This window comes from Anolis sagrei, chromosome 2, assembly GCF_037176765.1.
Source record: "Anolis sagrei isolate rAnoSag1 chromosome 2, rAnoSag1.mat, whole genome shotgun sequence".
NCBI lineage: Eukaryota > Metazoa > Chordata > Lepidosauria > Squamata > Dactyloidae > Anolis > Anolis sagrei.
In genome coordinates this window covers 145089359-145114645 of record NC_090022.1, presented here as the reverse complement: position 1 = coordinate 145114645, position 25287 = coordinate 145089359, and the positions used below count along the sequence as shown (strand labels likewise).

Below are 25287 nucleotides of genomic sequence, written 5' to 3'. Positions count from 1 at the left end.
TCTCTCAATGATGGCATTTTAATGATTCCACATACATCAAGAAAGGCTCATACTATATCTCAGAGATTCTGGCAGGAACAGAGTTAAACGCAAAGACTGTTGTGAAGAGGCTAAGACCTACCGCAAGATGTAATTAATCTACGAATGTCTGCAGCAATGCAATGTGGTAAGCTTGCAAGGACATCTGGAGGTAAGGGAGAAATTTATCCCCTAATCACTCATTGGAACAGCAATATCCCAGAAACACTGGGTGGATTTAAGAGGCAGTTTAACTTAGAGCAGCCTTAGTATTGTGTGATTTGACTAGTAAAAGCCTCAAGTAATACATACCTCTTTGCATATTTTGTAGAAACCAAAGGAACACTGAATTTGTTGGTGTGTTAGGAAGGCTAGTAAAACGGAGGAATGCAATGCCTAACCTCAGTTCTGTACCCTCTGAATCTATGATCTGCTATAGTAAGAGACAGATTAAATTGCCAGGAAGGAGATTTCCTCTCTAATAACACATGCGAAATGTGTAGCCAAGTTTAGAGACAGATTATGCAGGAAGTTCCATTAGCTGCAACATTAACTTGTGGTTGGTATACATCAGTAGCTGAAGAGATGAACCTGTTTCTGGAATGTCCCACTTCAGATTGCAGACAGAGATTCACTTGACTTACTATTGCCTTGATGATCATGAGTGTAAATTAATAACAATTACTAACAAATAATATGCTGGCAGGTAGAAAACGGATATATCATCATGAATACTAGGCTAGAATTTTTCTCCCTGGTATCCAGTGCTATATGTGGATTGAACTTAATTTCATTTTATTGGGAATGCGGCAGCATTCCTACAAGTCCCCATCTATAGTCCCAAGTGGTATAGTCCAGAAATTGGGTTATTTCATGCTATTGTAACCTATTATCTCCTTGCCTTTGCAGTTCAATTAAGTGGGTCACATTCATGCAACTAATGGGAATCTGCAGTGGAATCTGTTGTCCCATGACATCCTGCTTATGAGATCATCCTAAAAAATATTGCATGCACAAATTGGTCTGTTTTAGCATGGGAAAGAAGAGTTCAAAAATCTTTCTGCTGAACCCAATTCTTGTCCTTTTGTGTTGACACTATTGCAAGAAGGGATGGATCTATTTGTGTTAAACCGCTGAGTTGCAGAACTTGCTGACCGGAGGGTCAGTGCTTCAAATCCGCAGAACAGAGTGAGTTCCCATTGCTAGCCCCAGCTTCTGCCAATCTAGCAGTTCGAAAACATGCAAATGTGAGTAGATCAATAAGTACTGCTTTGGCAGGAAGGTAACAATGCTCCATGCAGTCATGCTGGCCACATGACCTAGGAGATGTCTATGGACAACACCGGCTCTTCAGCTTAGAAGTGGAGATGAGCACCCCCCCCCCCCCAGAGTCGGACTTGACTAGACAATGTCAAAGGGAAACCTTTACCTTTCCCTTTAGATATATGTGATTGTCATGGAAGCTGTACTTTGGCAGAGGTCAGGTGTATCCGCTTGCACTACTGCATTCATTAAAGCTTCACATAAACATCCAATTGAACTATCAGCATAATTTCCCATGAAATTTTGTTCAATATTCAGAAAAGCATTCTGGTACAAATAAGTAAAGATTTCCCCTGAAATTAAGTCCAGTCATGTCCGACTCGGGGGGGGGGGGGTGTGTGCTCATCTCCATTTCTAAGCCGAAGAGCCAGTGTTGTCTGTAGACACCTCCAATGTCATGTGGCCAGCATGACTGCATGGAGCACCGTTTGCATATATGTATGCACAAAATAATTATACATAATGCCGGATGTGACAGGAAATACCTCAATGTGGCATTGTTCCATGGTTGGTAGTGAACAACTGGATACAAGTTAGTGTCTCCTGTTGCCAGTGTAATGGACTTTTGACCTCCACAGATACTGTATTGTGCAGCATTTCCCCCATTAGCAGCACAGAAGGCATATCTGACAACATTTAGGCTTACCTTATATATGCAAAAGTAGGAGAAAAGGGGGTGGATAGGTGATACCATGATTCCAGCCTGGACACAGCATATTATTTGAGAACACAGAAATGCTGGACCACACCAACAACCACCATGTCAGACTACACAGAGAAGCCATTGAAATCCACAAGCATGTGGACAATTTCAACAGAAAGGAAGAGACCATGAAAATGAACAAAATCTGACTACCAGTATTAAAAAAAACTCTTAAAATTACAACAGCAAAACAGCAGAGAGGAAACAACCAGGCACATCTTAACACCTCTCAACAAAAGATTTTCCCAGGCTCAGGCAGGCCTTCAAATGCTAATGAAGGTGGTCAGTTGAAATATTCACACCTAGCTCTAGCAGAGAAGAGCTCTTTGCCCCACCCCAGCCATTCCACAGATATATAAACCCATTGTCCTATTTCCAACAGACCTCACTACCTCTGAGGATGCTTGCCATAGATGAAGGCGAAACATCAGGAGAAATGCCTCTAGAACATGGCCCTATAGCCCAAAAACCCCCACAAGAACCTAGATTCCATGATTGTTAACAGACTCTGTTACTTACTACTCCAGTGATATGCCCTAGGACAGAGGTAGGTAAACTTATTCCTGCCATAAGCCCTTTTATTCTGAAAGCCATCAAGAAAAGAGGACATTTCCTGAAAGAACAACCAGAACAATAAGACCCTGACTGTAAATAGAAGGTCAGCTGTTCTCCTCTCCTTTTTGCCTTGTATTTTATTCGTGTTTGCCTTGTATTTTATTCGGGTCATATGACTAGTCAAATAAATAAATAAGTAATTCCTGCCATAAAGTTGCAGTGCAGTTTTCATAAGCCTCAGCCAGCACAGCCAATGCTCAGAGAGTATGAAAGCTGTAGTTTTAAATTGTATGGAAGGCATTAGGTTACCTATGTCTGCTTTTGGATGACTAATACATCCTTTTAAAAAACCCAACGAAACCAGGCTGCCTTGGCTATTTATATAGTGTTAGGACATGGGACAAATCCATACAAAGCTACTGCAAATTGGAAAGTAGAGAAGTAGTGGTAGAGAAGCTTATTGAAAAAACAAACAAACAATGGGGTAGGAGACCATTTCTCAGTCCTGTTACAGCATTTTCCCATAGTTTCTATAGCCGTTTGTCTTGCTGAGTTCATAAGGGTGGGAGGATAGGCTGTATAGTCAGCTAGGTAAGGGGAAATGTGAGCTGACATTGGTGTGCACTCCTTAAAAATAGACTTGAGGGCTAACAAACTCTGCTCACCTCTAAGAATGTTCTTTAACAAGAAACATTAATGTTTTGCCCTATGTTGAAAACCACCTCTCAAGGAAATAGGGCAATATATAAATAAAGTTTTATTATTATTATAAACAAAGATGCACATTCCATGCATCCCTGATTCATTGTGACAGGGATTTCACTGCTAATAAAACAGTAATGTGGATTTATCGTGCACTCATGGGGAAAATAACCACAGTATTATTTTGATTCACCTGTTGAGTATTTGAAGTACTGGCTTTATAGAGGCAAAAATCCCATGACGGGGGAAGAAAGGATTTGACATAAACTGATTAATGAAACTGGTGCCAAATTCTGTTTAAATCACTCAAAAGCCTAAGCTTGACTACTGGCCACAATCTGTGAACTCAAGAGAAATATAAACACTGGTAACACAATCTCAAAATTCTTCTCTCCCCCCCACCCCCACATCTTTGGGTTAGCTTTAAAGTGTTATATTTCTGGTCTGTGCAACTCTTGTTTTTTATTTAACAGCAGAAGCAATTCCTCAGATGATCCCAACAGAACTCTAGACATCTCAATATAAATGAACTGTATTTATCTGGTTTCTCTGTTTATTTTGGTGCAGATATATAACATGGATTTGACTACACTGCCCGTTCCCTATCATAGAGGATATCTTTCATGTACTGTGAAGGCTGTCTCCTTAACAAGAAAAGAGTGCTGTGATGGTCCTGACACTTTTAATAACCTCTTCAAAATACAAATTAATCGCATTCTCAATACTCAATACTTGAACCAACTGGCATCTCCCCCTAAAAGTTCTTCTCTGTCTGGCTCTGTAAGATTAACTCTTGTGAATATGCTGCCAGCAAATTAGCAGCTGCTTTGTAGACACACACAGACACACACAAACTCTTTAGTCATAAAACTTTACTTGCATTTTCTGTGAACTACCTGATCAGGTTGCCCCATCCGATTTCCTAATTTAGTAAATATTCATTACTTTTTGGAGCCCCATTTCTTTTTGCAGTAGTCTTCCATCTCAAACAAAAACTCAAATTTAGTTCGGGCATAGGTCTTTACAGATATTCATGGTTGAGTTTCTAAGTGGCTAACTGCAATGGCTGGTGCTGGAAGCGAAGAATTTCCAGAAATCGTACAATAAGGCACATCTGCTCGGCTTCATTAGTGCCCATGTGCTAATACCAGTAAAAAACAAAATGAGCCTTTTTGTTTTCCAGAACGGTTAGTGAGAATATTTGCTTGCTAAACAGTTCCAGGTTGAGCTATGGAGAGTCTGGCCACCACTAGAAGAGAAACAGAATGAGGCAAAGCACAACCATTTATCACATAATGGAAATTGTAACACTGTATAGCAGAAAGCATTTGAAAGAAGGAAAACCTGGCAAGGTACAATTTTTCCTTCTCCTGATATACTCTGGACTGGTAAGCTATTAGTGGTTTTGAGTGTGATAATTGTTCTGCAAACAAAACACCTGATAAGTGAAGAAAAGCCTAACTTACACTGCACACAACAGTATTTTGCTGTTATACAATGTTTGAATGAACTTATCCGATTGTTTCAGTACATTAATTAATTCAGCTGCCACAGTGTCCAAAATAGGCATTTAACAACTTGCCATATCTCCCAGGAACCACATGCTAATTTGATGCTATCAAAGATAAAGGATCTGTTGACACATTACATGTTTTAGATATCCTCCTTGTTTTTGTTCAAAAGTATGAAATGTTTCTCCTTCCAGATACTTTGGCTTCCAGCCATCTTGGATTCTAACTCCCACAAGTCCCAGCCATCTAGACCAATATTAAGGAATCAGAGGCATGGTAGTTCAAGAAATCTGGAAGGCCATCTGTTTGTCTCCACTCCTTAGAGATAACACAACTGTAAAGTGTGAATGCGACAATATGTATCATATAAACAAAAATATATATGCCAGGAATCTAGAATTAGTTGGCTCAACAACAGGCCTTGGCTTATCCTGGGTATACAGTTACATATCATCTTGTAAACAACACCCAAATTTCAGTTCCAGCAGTGACACTCATCTCCAGGACGAGGAGCTACTTCTTTGTCAGGGCACTGACATAAGCAAAATGTTTTTTTTTTTGTTTTTTTTACTGATTACAGTTTTACAAACTGACTAAATTGCTAAAGGAAAAACATCACCAGCGGTTACGAATTCCTGAAGCAACTTCATTGTGCACAACACCTGAGCTCTTAAAGAATGCTTCTCACTTCAGTGGTCAAACTGTGTTTGGACTGCAGCATTGCAGACATCAGGCATGGGAGGGCATACAGGACAAAATGCAGCTCTGTACAAATATATATATTATTCCACATAGAGACTTAACTGTCAAGAGGTGCAACTGCAGTGCTGTCTTTTTCGAGATCCCCAACTTTATATGGAAGGATTTCACCCCCACAGCTCTGCCACCTGTGCCATTCAGTTTTTACTTCTGTGACAACCAGGCTCTAGCTGAGGTACTGTTGTCAAACATATCTCTGACCCAATGAAGTATGTATGTAAGATTTCAAAAGCGGCACTTGGCTACTTTTAGAATTCCTTAGGCAAAGGAGCCACATTCACATTTTCCAAACAAAACTGAGCAAATGTTGCTCAATCTACACATATAAAATAAAGGTGAATGTAGAGCTTGTATAGCGCCATAGATTGATCATGATCTAAAATTTAGAGGCATCCATAAGGTTGTGTGAGGTATAATGTTGTTGAAGGGCATCTTCAAAATTAAAACACACGCACACCGGTGATATCTTTACGGCTGGCACAAGATAGTATGCTGCCTGTGCAACCCCTTCCATGACCAGAAACTGACCATGGATAAGTATTTTCCATCTTACCGAAGGCAGCATGCCAGGCTAGAGGTGCAGGGCAGGTTGTGCAATGCCCTCTCCCTCCTAGCATCTCCCCAACTGTTGCTTCAAAATGCCTTTGGAGGGCCAAGGAAGAAAATCAAGGGGGGGGGGAAACATGATTGTCAGCAAAAAAAGAGGCTTGCTATTTGATCCATTTGCTATGAGAAATAAACACTAGTCACAAACTGCAAAAATTAAGTAATGTATGCAGTTATATTTAGAAATCTGGTCAAAGCACCTTTAGTTTTTTTGTTACCATTTGGTTTGTCCTTTAACTGAAAAGTAGCTACTGTCATGGACTATTTGTGAACCTATATACAGTGGGCCCTTGTGATTGGCCAGATTTTGCTTCCAGATCCCTCCGTGAATAGCAAAATCCATGGATGTTCAAATCCCATTATATACAATGGCATAATAAAATGGTGTTTCGTATATAAAATGGCAAAATCGAAATTCCCATTTTGGAATTTCTTTCTTTTGTGTGTGTGGAATATATTCAAGCCATGGATAGTTGAATCCATGGCTGCAGAATCCATGGATAAAGAGGGCCAACTGTATATCAAAGCATCTAGAATTTTCTATAGGTTACATTCTTTAAGTTCACTGGACATTAGCAACTGTATATGAACTGCCTGACCTATCAATTAAGAGCAAACCAAGCAGCCTGGGCCAAGTGTCCCTTCAGAGTTTCTCATTAGTTAAAGAAAGAAATGGGTCTTCCCTTGGCCCATAAAGCTTTGAATTGCAGAAGCAAAGGTTAACCTGGGAAAATGTAGGCAGAAATTCACCATGTGCATAAACATTCACCAATATGTGTGATGGGAAGAAGCGCCCACTTACATAAATTGAGAGCTTCATCATCAGCCCTTTCTCATGAGATCAGCACCAAACTAACTTTGTGAGCAAGGGATATAATGCCTAGCTCTAATGAAGTATTGTGATACTGCAAATTGGCATGTCCACATATCTTCTTAGCAAGTTACAATTGACAAGTCATTGTTTGAGTCAACAAGTCATGTTTGTTTCAGTAGTATGATCACTCTTCACCTGGGCCTTCTCAACGTGTGCCTTTCCAGAAGATGAATTTGCTTATATCTTATAATCTTCATACAAAAATAAATCCTCAGGTTTCATTTGACCTCCAGTGGAGCTGGCAGATGAGAAGTCATCCATTTGTCCTTGACAGATCCTCAGTCTAGGCTCTCAAGGAGGTGGAGGTAGTTTCAAGTCCAAGAGGCTATAGGCAAAAATGTTCCAGAATATGGCAAAGAGTACAAACACCACATACATGGAAATGAAGATCCACCACAAGGACTGGTCTTGGAGTCTCTGCTCATAGTTCCTTAGGATGACCACACCAAGGGTGATTCCAACAGCCACCCCACCAAGGTGTGCGACAAAACTTGGGTGTGGGCACGGAGGATAAGCAGATGGGTAGAACCTCAACCACACAGCGCGTCCAAATTCAAAGCTCACTGGAATAGAGAAGTCACAATGAAGTCACACACTATCTTAGTTCACACCCGCATTCTCGTGAGGTTCAATCTGATAGCATAAAATGGCAATCCATGGGGTGGCACAGTCAAAACAGCTCTATGTGTGTCTTTCCTTCCCCAACTGTGGCTGATTTAGGGCTTTCCCTTCCCTATTAAATATGTGGTGAGTCCCCAGTATCCTCACCTACTCTCACTATGAAATCCATCACAATCTCTCCTTCTCTCCACAAAATTTCAAACCATGAATTTTAATTTTACGATCTATTACTATTTTAGTTTAAACTTTGTACCATGTATTTTAATATATGGACTTTATAGTAATGTATTTTAAAATATGAATTTTATTGTATGCATTGTAAGGTGTAATGAATTACTTAATTTATTGGAGTTTTTAAGAAAATAGGTTTTATTGAGTGATATATAGTGCAAGCAGGTTGGTTTGAAATGTAGCCGTTGGTTTGGCTGCATTGCCATAGCGATGTAGGCCTCCAGGCAGAAGCAAAAGGAGTGGAGCTAACTGCCACTAGAGGAGAGAGCAGAGTTTGAAAAGGCAGTCTTTGGTGAGCTAGCCAGAGAGGAAAGTTGGTTCTGGTGGGTTGAGAAACCGAACTAAGGGATTTAAGTCTTTGACAGATAATCAAAGGGAAAAGGTGGCTCTGGGTATTGTCAGCCGAGCCAAGTGTTTAGCCTTCAGCCTGCCTAGTTTAAAGGGTCAAGTGACTCGATTAGTAGAAAGTAACTTGTCAGTTAAAGAAAGGAAATAACAAACTTTGAAGTGGCCGAAGATAAGCCATTCTTAAAGGTTAATAGTAACAATTTCATGTTTCTGTAAGAACTAAGAGTTAACCATGGCACCAAGAAGAAGATACTGTGTAACCGTCCAGGTTGTGTGAACCTGAGTAATCTTTAAATAAATATTTTTCTGTTCAGTTCAAGTACTAGGACTTGCGTCTATTTATTAAAGAGAAGAATCTCCACAAACGAGAAGTCGGAAGATCCTGGGGAGCTGAATACAGTTGTGTGGCATTGAGTTGCACATATTAAAGAGGCACAAACAGGTGCTTTAAAAGTCAAACTACACAGTTCTCAGCCAAGCCTCTAACCAGGTTTCTATCATAGTGATCTCAAGTCTCTCTCAAACACATACAGATGTGACATAAAATCGCTCAGCAACGCCACACCACTCATTCAATTTCCTAACAGCTCTGTTGTAAATTTGTTCATATATAGTGGTAGCAGCACTACATGTTAATAGGGGTGTTTGCTTCATATTAATTGGTGGCAGTGGTGGGATAATAAAATAAAGGTCCCCCTGCCTGAAGATTGCTGCCTGTATTTCCTGGGTTGTCTGCTTCATAAGGTAAGGTGTTGTGCCCTGCCGTGAACTGTGAGCAGAGGTAGTTAACAAACATTTTTATTAGTAGTAATATCATCATCATCTCCCTTGAACAGGGATATGGGTGAGATGAAAACATGCTAGTTGTTTATATGGATATGCAGATATAGAGATATCTTTATGCATACTGGGAAGAGAAAGCAAGCAAGCAGCTGCTATGCTTGTGTAATCTAAAATAATCCAATATAGTGAACACATGACTATGGCTAAAATGCCATTTTGGACTGAGGTGACTTCAGGGTGGGGGAAATGTGTGGCTTTTAAGACCAATTTGAGTTTGGATTAAAATGGGTGAGTGTGGTATTAATGGGGTCAAACCAGGACAGGATATTGTATACTGAAGCTAGGATGTGGATTCAGCCTCTGACACCATATGCTTCCACCTTCAAACTGAGAGAGACATGGGAAGTCACTTTTCTATTACTTACTTGCTTTTCTTATTCCTACAGATATAAAAGATGCTACATGCCTAGTTAGGTCTTTTTATGTGAATCTCTTAGCTATTCAAATTCTGGGCTAATGCTTTGGTTTTGGTCAAGGGAGTTAATTAATGCTATCCTAGCCTGGACAAACCACTAGCATCTTATGGGCTTTTAAAAAAATCAGTCACAAGGGGACTATCTTGCCTATCACTTTACAGACATTTGGGTGACTTTTCTACTATAAAATATTTGGTTCATCCATTAGTCATCACTGAAGCTTCACTTTGCAAACTGATTTTGTTCAACTCTGTTTCGTGTAGTGAGTTTGCTCTAGCCCTGAATAGAACTGATAATGTTGTTACATTAGGAAAGTTCAAGTGTGTTACACTGCCATGCTCTGCTGCTCACCTTCCATTTAAAACTAGGGAGCTAAATTGGTCCAAAATGACCAGTAGTTGTGCCCTAGGTTTGTCCTGTTTTACTCCTAGGAAAAGAAAATTGGGAGAGTCCTGACTGCTTCAAATGATATTGTGGGGCTGCATTTTTCCCATTCCTGTATTTCACCCAGTCGCACAATAGGTTAAAACCTTGTGTTGGCAGGATTGCTGACCAAAAGGTTGGCGGTTCAAATCCAGGGAGCGGTGTGAGCTCCCGTCTGTCAGCTCCAGCTTCTCATGCGGGGACATGAGAGAAGCATCCTACAGGACATTGCCTGTAGGCGTCCCCTGGGCAATGTCCTTGCAGATGGCCAATTCTCTCACACCAGAAGCGACTTGCAGTTTCTCAAGTCGCTCCTGACACGGAAAAAAAACCTTGGTGTAGAGACACTGTTTGGGACAGTCAACTCATGTTGCTCACTCATAACACTACTTTTGTCCCAGTAAAAAACAAACCTATTACTACAAGATAAGGATTGCTTCTTATTTGGTTAGGAGCCAAGCTAAGCAATCGTTAGGATTATACTTTCTATATTTCCACTATTAATTCTACTTGTAGTGGGATACTTTATGTAAGAAAGGCACAGGAACAAAATAGATACCCAAAGGGCATTAGATCTCATCCAATCTTGGAAGCTAATCAGGGTCAGCTCTTGTTAGTAATTAGATGGGAGATGTCAACAAATCTCTGGTGCTGTAGGCTGTATTGTATAGGAAGGAACTGGAAAAACTACATCTCAGTATTCCTTGCCTGAGAAAACTTCATGAAATGTGGTCACTATAAGTCAGCAGATTAACCCAAACGAGGCACATATATACACACAGCAGGTACACTTACAATCGTTTCTTTTGACAGGTCATATCATGTTATGTAAGACAGGCAATACTTACTACAGATCAAGGCAACAGCCATGCGCAACAGCTTGAATTGGCACTTCATTCCAGACCAATTCTGAGAAAGCAGAGGGGAAAATTACAACAATTCATAATTTAGCTTTTGACATGCAAGTATTATTTATTTATTTATTTATTTATTTATTTATTTATTTATTTATTAAAAGTAAACTGAAAGCAGATGTGTTCCCACTAACTCCATTCCAGCCCAAGGAGACTGACAAGTTTTGTGCCACCTACTGCAGCCCTTACTCTTTACTAGCCTTCAAGGTAGAGAAAAACTCAATTAAGGCTTAGCTTTCTGAAGTCAATAGATTCCTTCTCCTTGTTTAGTCAGTAGCAATGCTAACCCGAGGAGAGATGATTTATTTTAAAAAATCAACAAGATGGGAATTCCAGTTTAATCCCCTTGCTCCATGTAACCAGGACTGCATAATCAGATTGGTTTCTGAATGTCTTTTCTCTTTGCTGCAAAATGTTACTCTGATCCCCTTCCCTTGATTCATAACCTTTCCCCTGATTCATAACCCCTTGTGCTAGCAGGACTGCTGACTGAAAGATTAGTGGTTCAAATCTGGGGAGTAGGGTGAGCTCCCATCTGTCAGCTCCAGCTTCCCATGCAGGGACATGAGAGAAGCCTCCCACAGGATGGTAAAACATCCGGGCATCCCCTAGCCAACGTCCTTGCAGAGCAGAAGTGACTTGCAGTTTCTCAAGTCGCCCCTGACATGAAAAAAAATCTGCTAGATCAAAAATGTGTATGTGGGTAGATGACAGTACAGGCTGGCCAACAAATTAATAAATTGTTGCATATCTTCTGAACTTCTGAACATGTTGAATACTTTTACATAGCTTTTATACTCCTGTTTTCACGCCATTTCTTCAAGCCCCTGACTCATCATTATATATTTCTGAAGGCTTTCTTCCAACTATTCCACAGTACCATAGCCATGTATTCTGTTGTAAGTGGAAGGAGTGGTTTAAAAACTCTTCGAGGAGAAGATGGGGCAATGCTGACAGGGGATAGGGAAAAGGCAGAACTACTTAATGCCTTCTTTGCCTCGGTCTTCTCACAAAAAGAGTCTTCAACCTCAGCAAGATGGAGTGGATGAGGGATTGGAGGACATCCAACCCCAAATTGGGAAAGAAGTCGTCCAGGAATACCTGGCCGCTCTTAATGAGTTCAAGTCCCCAGGGCCAGATCAACTACACCCAAGAGTATTGAAGGAACTAGCGGAAGTCATTTCGGAACCATTGGCAACCATCTTTGAGAGTTCTTGGAGAACGGGAGAAGTTCCAGCAGATTGGAGGAGGGCCAATTTGGTCCCAATCTTCAAGAAGGGAAAAAAGGATGACCCAAACAACTACCGTCCGGTCAGCCTCACGTCGATACCGGGCAAGATTCTGGAAAAGATTGTTAAGGAAGCGGTCTGCAAACACTTAGAAACAAATGCAGTCATCGCTAATAGTCAACATGGATTTATCAAAAACAAGTCATGCCAGACTAATCTGATCTCTTTCTTCGATAGAGCTACAAGCTGGGTAGATGCGGGGAATGCCGTGGATGTAGCGTACCTGGATTTCAGTAAGGCCTTCGACAAGGTCCCCCATGACCTTCTGGCAAGGAAACTAGTCCAATGTGGGCTAGGCAAAACTACGGTGAGGTGGATCTGTAATTGGTTAAGTGGACGAACACAGAGTGTGCTCACTAAGGCTTCCTCTTCATCTTGGAAAGAAGTGACGAGCGGAGTGCCGCAGGGTTCCGTCCTGGGCCCGGTCCTGTTCAACATCTTTATTAACGACTTAGATGAAGGGCTAGAAGGCATGATCATCAAGTTTGCAGATGACACCAAATTGGGAGGGATAGCCAATAGTCCAGAGGACAGGAGCAGAATTCAAAACGATCTTGACAGATTAGAGAGATGGGCCAAAACTAACAAAATGAAGTTCAACAGTGACAAATGCAAGATACTCCACTTTGGCAGAAAAAATGAAATGCAAAGATACAGAATGGGTGGCGCCTGGCTCGAGAGCAGTACGTGTGAAAAAGATCTTGGAGTCCTCGTGGACAAGAAGTTAAACATGAGCCAACAATGTGATGCGGCGGCAAAAAAAGCCAATGGGATTTTGGCCTGCATCAATAGGAGCATAGTGTCTAGATCTAAGGAAGTAATGCTACCCCTCTATTCTGCTTTGGTTAGACCACATCTGGAATATTGTGTCCAATTCTGGGCACCACAATTCAAGAGAGATATTGACAAGCTGGAATGTGTCCAGAGGAGGGCGACTAAAATGATCAAGGGTCTGGAGAACAAGCCCTATGAGGAGCGGCTTAGGGAACTGGGCATGTTTAGCCTGAAGAAGAGAAGGCTGAGAGGAGATATGATAGCCATGTATAAATATGTGAGAGGAAGCCACAGGGAGGAGGGAGCAAGCTTGTTTTCTGCTTCCTTGGAGACTAGGACGCGGAGCAATGGCTTCAAACTACAAGAGAGGAGATTCCATCTGAACATTAGGAAGAACTTCCTGACTGTGAGAGCCGTTCAGCAGTGGAACTCTCTGCCCCGGAGTGTGGTGGAGGCTCCTTCTTTGGAAGCTTTTAAGCAGAGGCTGGATGGCCATTTGTCAGGGGTGATTTGAATGCAATATTCCTGCTTCGTGGCAGGGGGTTGGACTGGATGGCCCATGAGGTCTCTTCCAACTCTTTGATTCTATGATTCTATGATCCTCTGTTAAGATAACTAGCAGAAAAGGGCAAAGAGCTTGGGCAACTTAGTATGAACAATGGTTGCGTTGTTTGGGGTAGTTTAGCTTAGGGAAAAGGGTAGAGTGAGGCACAAGACATTATTACTTAAGCAAAAAGGAATTAACATTTAAACCTAACAGATGTAGGAAAGGAACTTGGTTCAAAATTAATCATACTATAATATTTGCACACTAAGAGAATAAATAAGAGTGATTTATAGCATACGTTTTTTACCTGAGTGTTTTCTAATGTTGTGATTACATGGACAAATTTATCTGCTGACGTGACTTGGATATGAATAACATATTTATCATGTGTTTCGGTTGTATAGGTCAGCAAGAATATCTATCTGTCAGAAATCTCTGGTCCTCCAGAGTATTAAATAATACATTAAACAATGCCTTACCCTCTGCTAGTCTCATTTTTTTATACATTTTCAATAGTGCAGTGAAATGTGATTCCAATAAGTCCAGCAGGGATTTGACAGCTGTTCTGAGTATGTTCCATAGCATTTGAACATGTTCATTACAAGTCACTAAAGCATGAAAGGCATTGTGGTATAAGGTAAAGGTTTCCCCTGACATTAAGTCTAGTCGTGTCTGACTCTGGGGGGTGGTGCTCATCTCCATTTCTTAGCCAAGGAGCTGGTATTGTCCATAGACGCCTCCAAGGTGGAGTGCCATTACCTTCAAACAAAACAGAACCTATTGATCTACTCATATTTTCATGTTTTTGAACTGCTAGGTTTGCAGAAGCTAGAGCTAACAGTGGGAGCTCACTCCACTCAATAGATCCAAACCGCCAACCTTTGGATCAAGTTCATTAGCTCAGTGGTTTAACCTGCTGTGCCACTGGACACTATAGTAAAGTATAGGTCACTACATTTCTGACCACTAATGACATTTCCACCCTACTCCAGTTCAGATGATAATGAAAATCATTGCTAAACATATTTGTGACCTTATGAGAATGTGCCCAACAAAGGCTAGGGCAGAAAGATCACTATGGCTTATATTTAACTGCATGGATACACAAGACATAGCCTATAGGCTATATATACATCCCCAAGGCCTTAATATACCACTTTGGAAGCTTCTAAGGGTGGCAGCTTTGATCTAAATTGTGGTACAGTGTTTTCATCCTACCCCAATTTTCTCCAGCAATTTCAATTTTTTCATTTATCCAATTTTTTAGCATTTTTGGGCCTGATGCAGCCTACAGCAGATGGAAGAGATTGACAAAACAAGTCCCTGGCCCACTGGAAGGGTACACTGTGGGATTAATGCCGTTTGGATGCTACTCAAACTGTTACTGCTCAATGCTATGGTATCATGTGATTTGTAGTTTTGTGAGATGCCAGCACTTTTCAGCAGAGAAGGCTAGAGACCTTGCAAAACTACAATTTCTGTGATTCCATTGCACTGAGTCAAAGCAGTTAAAGTGGTGTCGAACTGCATTAATTCTACAGTGAAAGATGCCTTCAAAGTGTACCCACATTTGATCTGGGGAAAGTAAAACCACTGAGCAGGCTCGTAGCTGGGATTTTGATGGGGGGGGGGGGCTGAGTCTGAGTGAAAGAGGGTCTACCCTAGCAAACCTTTTGTATAGTTACCCCAATACCCCCATGCATATGGAATATATTGAGTACGGTGATCAGATCATGATATGAATAAACATAACAGTTTAAATAATGCACCAGTAAGGCCTTCTCGTGGACCACCATGATAATTGGGGGAGGGCTGAAGCCCTTCAAGCCCCCCCCCCCCCCCCCGGGTACATGCCTGCCTCTGAGTAAAAAAGAAAGCAACATGTCGAGTGCTGAAATCTATTTCTCATTTAGTTGTGATGTCATGGTTGGATATATTTGCGGAAGTGGCATCTGACATAACCAAAAAGCCAGTCAGTGACCAAAAAAATAAATGAAACATGAAAACAAATCAAAAGTTCCATTAAGTTCAGAATAATGGCAGAAAATTGTTGTTTTTCATTAATCATGGAAATGCTGCAAACACAAGAAACCGCTGTATCATCAATCAGTCCCTACTCTAGATTGCTAAAATCTGGCATTTCTTCAGTTTTAGATGAGTTTCAAGTTTCTGGCCTTTTAAAAACCCAGGTGAAAATATGTTTTCATTTTCATCACAATTAATCACAGACGTGACTTCCTCATAATATTACGACTCCCGCTATATTCCCTAAATATAGCCTTCATTCTATTACGTATTTCCTTTTTTCACTCTAGCAGACATCATGTACCCGGCAGCCTTTGAAAAACAACACAGAAGCACACGTAGCTGTTCTACTGCAGTAAGTGTCTTTAAGTGCCACAGCTGTTCTAACCATTTGAGACTCAGATCTGCTGTGTGATGGTCAGGTTTTACAAGCTCTTCGATATTGCAGAATGATGAGCAGTACAACCACCTGCTCATAAGCAAACCCTGCTGAATTCTAAGTATAGTCTTTCTGTTTCATCTTGAGATATACACAGAACATGTATATTTCAAATGCTGAAGATGCACTGACCACCCAAACAAAAAGCACCTAAATTCAAGAACCCTTTCATACTCCTTAGAGCTCTGTGCTACAGGTATTTTTACCTCCTTCATGCAACGCCAATACATTCTTCTCTAGGAGCATAAGAAATGGGTGCTACCTTTACATTTTCCTACTCCTTTCTGGGGATGGAACAGGGCAGCGGGGAAGCAGTGAATTTGCCAGACTAATGGCAGCACCAGCCCAGGGATGAGGAACACCAGTTAGATTTCCTTAGGCTTCAGTGTTGATGGCATTAATCTTCTGCTATGTTTGCAGAGTTTAGTACACAGAGAGTTTTTTTTAAAAAAAATTCAATCTCTGTTTGCTGAATATTACCAATATAGAAAGCTATGATGCAAGAGACAGCATACCAGTTGCTAAGGCTTTGAAAACACTTCCCTAGTCACCAGAAATACTCTTTTTTTCTCTTCTTTTTATTCTTCAGAAAAAAAGTATGTAAGTTAAGGTGCGGAAAATTTTAGCCAGTCAAATGTTTTGGCTTTTTCTCCTACAATCTCTAGCCACTGACCATGTGATAAGGTGATGGGAATTACATGCCAAAGTGTTCCCACTAGTAGCCTAAGAGGAAATACGTTGATACCAACTGTTGATGACAAATTTACTGCTCTCCACTACAACAGATAACAAGCTATACAAACTTCCATAGGTTCACCTAGAGGCCCTTCCAGACAATCTCTATATCCCAGGATCTGATCCCAGGGTTTCTGTTTATCCCAGATTATCTTGCAGTGCAAACTCATGCAAGCCAGTTCAAAGCAGAAAACCTGGGATCAAATCCTGGGATACAGGGCCCCAACACTAACCATGAAGGTTTATTTTAAAACTTGAAAAGTCCCTGCAGAATGACCTCATTATATGTAACATATACAGCTTGTGAAAAAGCCATCTCTCTTATTTCTCTACTTCATAGAATCTCTTATAGCATGGTAACTCAGCTGAATCTTGCAGGAGTTAACTAACATGAAGCTGGATTATTAAATCAGAGCTTTCCAAACTGTGTGTCACTATACGTTCGTGTGTCAGCTGCAATGTGTAGGAGTGTTGCACAAACATAACGAGAAACCTCTGGGTCTATGTGAAATAATAAATCATATATTTATAAATGAAACATGTTTATGAGATGTTGCATACAATCTGAAGAGTTACACTGGACGACTAGAGATTTCCAGAGAGGTGCTCTCTCAAATAATAATAATAATAATAATAATAATAATAATAATAATTATTATTATTATTATTATTTATAACCCACCCTATCTCCCCAAGGGGAAATAATGGGTTTCTTTATTCATTCTTTATTCATGAATAAAGAAATCTATCTTTTTCCCTGAGAGAGCACCTCTCTACGAATCTCTGAGTCCTCCAGTGTGACTTTATGGTCAACTACTAATGGAAGTTAACCACAAAATCACAGTGGAGGACTTGGACATTGTTATATATGTGTTTGTTCTCTTTAGAAATCACTAGGTCATCTGACAGAAGTTGACCACAGAGTCGCAATGGAGGGCCTAGATGTTATTTTAATTATATCTACAAATGATCAAATCTACAGAAGCAAATTTGCAAAATTGCACCATTTTTCACTACATCAGAAGCTGCAGGCTGGTTTTGCAGGGCCCAGGAAAGGTTGTTGCCATATATAGGTCTGTGTGCACCAACAGAAGAGAACAGCCAGGGAGTTCATAAGAGAGAGCTGAGAAAATGCCAGTGCTGTCCCCTAGTACCTGCTGCCTGATTCAATTGCCTATTTCTGCTTAATGGTACAGCTGGCTTAGTCCACATCTAATGCTACAAACAGTAAGCTAGATCATTAATGGATACTGTCAATCTTCATTTTACATGAATACACGCGGGCTTTGTCTGTAAAGAATTCCAGAAGCAGTAAAAACAAAACAAAAAAAATACCTCATGATGTTTGGTTCTCTACAGAAATAGGTAATGTTGTCAGAAAACTCTGACTGTGCTACTAAATGTTGTATTTTCTCTTCAGCATTTTCGTGCATCCTTTTTGCTTATTTCTGATTCCCCTTCCCCCATGATTTTCCATTAGGCGAAATGCCTTATTGCTCACTCTATATTTATTTTCAGGAAAATTTCACTCTACAGGCAAGGGCATTATTTATTTCTCATAGTTACTCAAAAGCACACAGGAAAGCAAAAAGAGTCCCTAGAACCCTTACTCTCGTCAGTAAAAAAAAAACAGCACATAACAAAAATGAGTATTATCATGAAAATGTTGCAATGGCAAATGCAAAATATTCTCATTATGCAAGAATCCCCTTGTCACCATTAAGTAAAAATTATTCTTATTTTAATTGCCAGATCTAAATAACATGAAAACATAATTGCAACTGAGTATAAACAACCAAGAGTCTTATGACACCCGAAGGGTTAACAAATTTATTATGCTGTAATTTTTCATGGACTGCATGTCTGCCTAGACAGTACCTAGATTGGAGACTATATGAAAATACTGTGTGTGTCCATGTGGGTATGAGGATACATTGCTTTGAGGTGGATAAATGGAGTGGGGAAAAGACAGATTTTAAATGGACATTTGGAAATGCCAGATAATTCAACCTGCTTATATTTCCTAAATGGAGTAATGCTAAGGCATCAGTCTTTTGTGAAGTCATTCCATACTATTAGTTATTCACATAGCTATGTTTTGGCAATTTACTCTTCAAGAGTGGGAATCTGAAGATGTTTCAGAACTTCAGCTCCCAGCATTCCTAACCATTGACTATGCTGGTTAGGGCTGCTGGGATCTGCAGTCCAGCAATATCTAGAGGGATATATTTTTTACAACCCTGTCATAGATGATTTGCATGGTTTAGTCTATATACAGTATGACTGTCACCTACTGTATATAACGTATAAGTCTGTCTCTCATATAAGTCAAAGATGTTGATATGTCCCATAAAGCGGTCTGAGGCGATTCCATGGAGAATGCAAAGTAAATGGCAGTGACTGGTGGCATCTGGCCTCTTGAGGCGCCAGCACCACTTCAGGGGGCTAGATGCTCCTAGGAACTGATATTTCCCACCCAAGCATTCATGTTCCTTTTTAAAATAAAAGTTAATGTGCAGTATTAATTCTTATCACAAAAAGGAGCCATCTTCTTTTCTGAGTAATGAAAGATGAGACCTTAGTCCATCCTGGAAAAAACTTAGAAGCGCCAAACCCCTAAACTAGTGGATCTCAACCTGGGGGTCCCCAAATGGTTTGTCCTTCAACACCAGAAATTCTAACAGCTGGTAAACTGGATGGGATTTCTGGGAGTTGTAGGCCAAAACTCCTGGGGATCCACAGGTTGAGAACCACTTCTCTAAAAGCTCCTTCAAGAAGTCGAGCTAAAGAGTCACGGACACCACTATTTTCCCACCCAGACATTGAAAAGGGTCTTCTCAGCCTGTCCTGGGACCTAATTCTGGAGTCACACTTCTTTTCCAGAGTTTCCCAGGAAGAGGGAGTACTATACAATACTACATCTGTTGAATAGATACTCCCTGAACATATGGCACGTGTATCTTGGTAAAACCAAAATATGGAAGATCGGTGCGCAATCTTTGATCAGCAAAAGTAAAATAAAAAGTAAAATATATCACAAAATGTTTTCAGAATATTCAATCAGTTTCATTACCAAAGTTTGGGAAACTGAGGGGGTTTTTTTAGACCACAAAAGCCTGAACTGGGTAATGGGGATTCTGGCAATTCTAGTCCCAGAAAGAAAATATCCAAATGTCCAGCACTTACCATTACTATGTTTGCTAGGTGGGCGGAAACGAGCGCATACACTCCTCCAGAGGAGCCCACAACTGGTGCAGTCATATCAGCAATAGACACCGCCAAGGAACCTTGGAAAGAAAAGGCACTTTTATGACATAATCCTGCCACGTGTTAATCGGCACCTTCCTTTTTTGAATGAAATTCTGAGAAGGCATTTTGAGGTTATTGATTTACTGCAAAATAACTGCACCTTAATTTTCAGTTGTTGGGAATGTCCATACTTCATAGTATTCAATGGGGCTTGCTTATGAGTAGACACCAAGGTGATTGTACCATTGGTATCTACCATTTATGTGTCACTAAGATAGAACATGTGTATTTGTCCAACAAAGGATAGTTTATCATTGATGACTCACAATGCATCGGCCTGCCCGATATTATAGTTAAATGGAACATCTAGGTTCAGAAGTATTAAACCTGTGAATAATGTCCACTACAAGTCAATAACAAGAACTGGGCATCTCCACCACCTTCACGCCTTGTTTGTTAACTTCCACAAAGCAATAGGTTTACAAACAAAATGCAGGATAAGTTTGTGAGATTCAGGGCCCTTCAGCATAGCCACATGACCCAGAATATCACAGCAGAAAATCCCACAATATCTGCTTTGAACTGGGTTGTCTGAGTCCACAATGCCATATATTCCATTGCCATTGCATCCATCTTGTTCCCCAAGTGAATGCCCGCCCACATCTATGGCCAGACCTGTGTGGGAGTGTAAGAAATTATGCTAATCAGGAGTATGAACAGAAGGCCTTCACTGCAAAATTTTCAGCCATTTTGAGCTTTTTATGAACATATAAGCTTTAAAGAGACTCATCTTGTTCAAACCAAGGGCCCATCTAAGCCGGTTCGCCTTCTCGAAGGTTCAACAAGACATTCCCTGTGAGAATGTGACTAAATGTGGTGTTTAATTTGTCACAAATTAATATAATTTCATTAATTGGTTGGTTAGATCTGTATCTTGCCCACACCCAGTAACATTGAAAAGCATGCACAGAGCAATGAAAGGGGCCATGTTGATTCCCGGTGCCACCACATTTCATGTGGTGTCTCTTTTCTTACTCATTGTCTAGCAATGAAAAAGGAAGAGGGGCTAACCAAGGGCAAGATGGATAGATGGTATCCTTGAAGTAACTGGCTTGACTCTGAAGGAGCTGGGGTGGCCACGGCTGACAGGGAGCTCTGGTATGGGCTGGTCCGTGAGGTCATGAAGAGTCAGAAGCGATTGAACGAATAAACAACAAAAGAATGAAACTCCAAACCAGGAAGGAAGTTGGGGAAACTCTAGTGCTGATAGACCAAGAAACAATTTCATTTATCTTTTCTATTCGGCTGTTCTGATGAAACCAATTTAAAACATCCAGGTTTCAAACTGGCAACTGTAAATATTATTGCCATGCAACCAATACTCTCTTGCCAAATTCCAGTTCTCAGTAGGTACCTATGATAATTTCTTTTCCGAGCTTAATTGCAGCAGCAGACTTGCATTTTATTAGATGTTGCCTATAATCTTCCTCATTATGATCCTCCCCATTTAAAATGGGTTTGTAAAGTTAGCGTTTTTAGAAGTCAGATGGATGATGCATCAACAATAACACATCCCACAGCAGCCAGAGCATCTTTCATGCTAGAACGAATTAGGAACCCTTCTCTTCTCTCCCAAATGAATGGCAGTTGATTTAGAGATGGAATGAGATGCACATGCTGGGGGTCATCCATCAGTAGGGCCTTTGCCAAGAATATCTGTGACTGATTAGTAATATGTTCACTGTTTGGTAAAATGATAAAGATTGCCTGAAGTGATTTGGAGAAAGGAACCAAAAAGACACAAACACAACCAAATAATTGAAGACAAGGGAATATTTCTGGACAAGGTTATGTTGAGGCCGCTGCTGTTAATAATGGACTGCACAGCAGATTTATTACTAGATGGGCATTTCAGGACAACTGCATTTTTAAAATGTCCTCAAAATTTGAGAAACCAGAGTTCAAATCCCAACTCAGTCATAGAAACACACTTGGACAAATCATACCCATTCAGCCCGAGAGGAAAACAAAGGCAAATAAATCCTCTCTGAACACACCTTACCAAGGAGTTTGTGATAGATTTACCTTAGAATCACAATAAGTTGGGGAGACTTGAAAGCACACAGTAGTATGAAAGTATTTGCTTGATATGTAAAAAAAAATCACCTCATTTTCTTATCCTTGATGTGAAAGATTTATTTTTAAATCAAATTAAATCCCACCTATCTTACATCAAGGATATCTTGATAAAATAAGATACTTAGCTGGAAAAAAAATCAACTGGCCTGAAAGTTTTCACATTTTGATTTTTTTTTGTATTTCTTTTGTACAGACACTATTTTGTGTGTTAAGATCCCAGTTTCTATGCAAATAAGTGGTTCACAAAACCCTGAAAAGAAAATATATTATACACTGTGAAATGCTTCACTTCTGTGCGCAATATTTTTTAAAGGGAAGGCTTTACCTAATACTTTCATTCATTGATCACACCTGCTCTCTTCCTTTGCTGCAAACACTTTAAAGGTGAAAGAAAATGTTTCCACTCTCATACTGTGAAATAATTGGCTGGTAACAAAGGGATGCTTTCTGCCTGTGATCTTTTCTTGCAGTGTCTTTCAACTGCTATTCAAGCTTTCTAATGAGAAAGTTATAACTCCTCTATCCCTTTTCATTTTTAGCATCTCTTTTCCACAGCCTAACTGACAAAGTTAACATGAACAAAATCAGTTGACAAGAGTCAGTATATGTAGGCTAAAGGATGATGGGGGTGAAAAATCAAGAATACAAAGTGCTAGGTAGCTGAAAATCAAATCCACATTAAGGGACACACACACACGGTTGCTTTCAAACCAGAAAGAGTTGATGGAGTGACTTATAATTTAAAACCTTTCAATTATTAAACAAATATACAATATTGCAAGTAGGTAAAGTTAGGAACTTTTTGAAAAGAGGAAAAGTAAGCTATTATCACTCAAATCACATTTTAAATTGCTCAAAATCTACAAGGAATAACAATGTTTTAATGACCCATTTAAAATTAAATGAAGGATAAGAGAGGCTAATCTATTTTAAGGATATAATTCCACAATTAGAATAATCCCAAATAAGAAGGAACACAAAAAGGTCCTCTTCATGCCTGAATTGCAACAATATTTTACTGGGCGTGCAACCATATCAGGATGTAAGTCCAGACTGTCCCTCACTATATAAATGTTTACCTGCATATCTGAACTTGTATGAAAACCAGTCCTCCCCCTCCTTATTCTTTTAGCTATCCTTTAAAAACACTCTGGTGGGGTGTTTTTAAAGGATAGCTAAAAGAATAAGCGGGGGGGGGGGACCGGTTTTCATACAAGTTCAGATATTGTCTGAGCTCTGCAAGTGCAGCATTTTTCTGAATGAAGCAGAGAGTGTTTGAGGACCGGGACATCCGTAGGGATACCAAGGTGCTTGTTTATAAAGCTATTGTCCTCCCAACCCTGCTATACGCCTGTGAGACGTGGACAGTCTACAGGCGTCACATGCAGCTCCTGGAACGATTCCATCAACACTGCCTCCGGAAAATCCTGCAAATCTCTTGGGAAGGCAGGGGGACAAACGTCAGCGTGCTGGAAGGAACAAAGACCACCAGCATTGAAGCGATAGTCCTCCGCCATCAGCTCCACTGGATCGGCCACGTTGTCTGGATGCCCGACCACCGTCTCCCAAAGCAGTTGTTGTATTCCGAACTCAAGAACGGAAAACAGAATGTTGGTGGGCAAGAAAAGAGATGTAAAGATGGGCTCAAAGCCAACTTTTAAAACTCTGGCATAGACACTGAGAACTGGGAAGCCCTGGCCCTTGAGTGCTCCAGCTGGAGGTCAGCTGTGACCAGCAGTGCTGCAGAATTTGAATAAGCACGAATGGAGGGTGAAAGAGAGAAACGTATCAAGAGGAAGGCGCATCAAGCCAACCCCGACAGGGACCACCTTCCACCTGGAAACCGATGCCCTCACTGCGGGAGAAGATGCAGATCAAGAATAGGGCTCCACAGCCACCTACGGATCCACCCCCAGGATACCACTCTTGAAGGACCATCATCCTTGGACTACAAGGGATCGCTGAAGTAAGTAAGTAACTTTAAAAACATAAGTGTGCTTGTTGTAGTTGTGTTTTTTCAAGTCATTTCCCAAATCATGGAAATCCTAAAGTAAACTCATTATGGGGTTTTCTTGGTATGATTTGTTCAGAAAGGTTTTTGACTGTGTTCTTCTGAGACTGACTTGCCAAGATCACTCAATGGTTTTCCATAGCCAAGTGGATACCTGAACCAATGCTCAAACTACTACACCAAGCTGTATACCATACTCCAACGTATTTTGCATATCCATTACTTCTCACATTCTCTTACTCCACTTGTATTTCTGTTTACAGAGCCTTCATTCCATGCCTCTATTGAAGTGAACTGTGTTCATAAAATGTAGGCTGGAAACTGCTTTGTCCCAATTTTAGTGTCAATTTTAGTGCATTTACTAGAAGAAAAGAATAGGTTCTTTAGTATGACATGAATTTCAAGAGAGGGAGACATTAAGGACAAGAAGGCAAGGGAATAACAAGAAGGAAAAGGGAGACGAGGGGTTGAATTATGAAAAGGGATGAATAACAATAAATGCAGCCATGCATACTCAGGCTTTACTTCAGGCTCAGTTCTCATATTTGGCAAACTTGTCTCAGAACTAGGAAATTATGTTACTGAATGCTCTACACATCTGTGGTTCTCAACCTGTGGGTCCCCAGATGTTTTGGCCTTCAACTCTCAGAAATTCTAACAGCTGGTAAAATGCTGGGATGTCTGGGAGTTGTGGGCCAAAACACCTGGGGACCCACAGGTTGAGAACTACTGCTAAAACACATCTTCCCTATAGAACACTGGCATACATGGAGAAGCAAACTACCATGTGTTGTTGTGTGCCTTGAAGTCATTTCCAACTCATGCTGAACCTAAAGTCATCCCATAGCAGGTTTTTTTCTGGAGCTGAGAGTATGTGATTTGGCTAAGGTCACCCCAGTGGGTTTCCAAAGCAAAGCGGAGAATCAAACTCTGGTCTCCAGAGTGGTAGTGTTCATGACAAACAGCAGTATCTGATATATTACTTCATTGTAAGCTTTAATTCTTCATTGTAACCCAAAATTATGCTAGGAATGTTGGGGCTTTGGGAGGAATGAACCCCCTTTTTATCATTGTCCCAGCCCACATTATGAGTTCCCTCTCTAGTGGCCGTTCACCCTCATCTCTTGATTTAATTAAATTTTTCTTCATCTGTAAACTGGAGAGGTGCTGCACATGAATAACAAATGCAGTGCAAATTTAATATCAATCAATCCATGAAGGTATATCATCCA

The 25287-nt window shown here is 40.5% G+C and overlaps 1 protein-coding gene and 1 long non-coding RNA gene across 3 annotated transcripts in view; one reads left to right on the top strand and one right to left on the bottom strand.

Moving 5' to 3' along the window:
* Nucleotides 1-52: 52 nt before the first annotated feature.
* The window catches only part of LOC137096082 (uncharacterized), an 87356-nt gene continuing 62121 nt past the window's right edge, over nt 53-25287 (top strand). The window contains exon 1 of the long non-coding RNA XR_010909247.1: nt 53-190. This is a non-coding gene — a long non-coding RNA (uncharacterized lncRNA). The remainder of the gene's footprint in view (nt 191-25287) is intronic.
* Nucleotides 4159-25287, bottom strand: part of RHBDL3 (rhomboid like 3) — a 140845-nt gene continuing 119716 nt past the window's right edge. For both annotated transcript variants that reach the window (XM_060763952.2, XM_060763953.2), the window contains 3 exons: nt 19843-19943; nt 10782-10842; nt 4159-7614 (listed from right to left, as the gene is read on the bottom strand). In XM_060763952.2, coding sequence (XP_060619935.2) covers nt 7343-7614; nt 10782-10842; nt 19843-19943 — 434 coding nt within the window. In that variant the 3' untranslated portion in view covers nt 4159-7342. The remainder of the gene's footprint in view (nt 7615-10781; nt 10843-19842; nt 19944-25287) is intronic.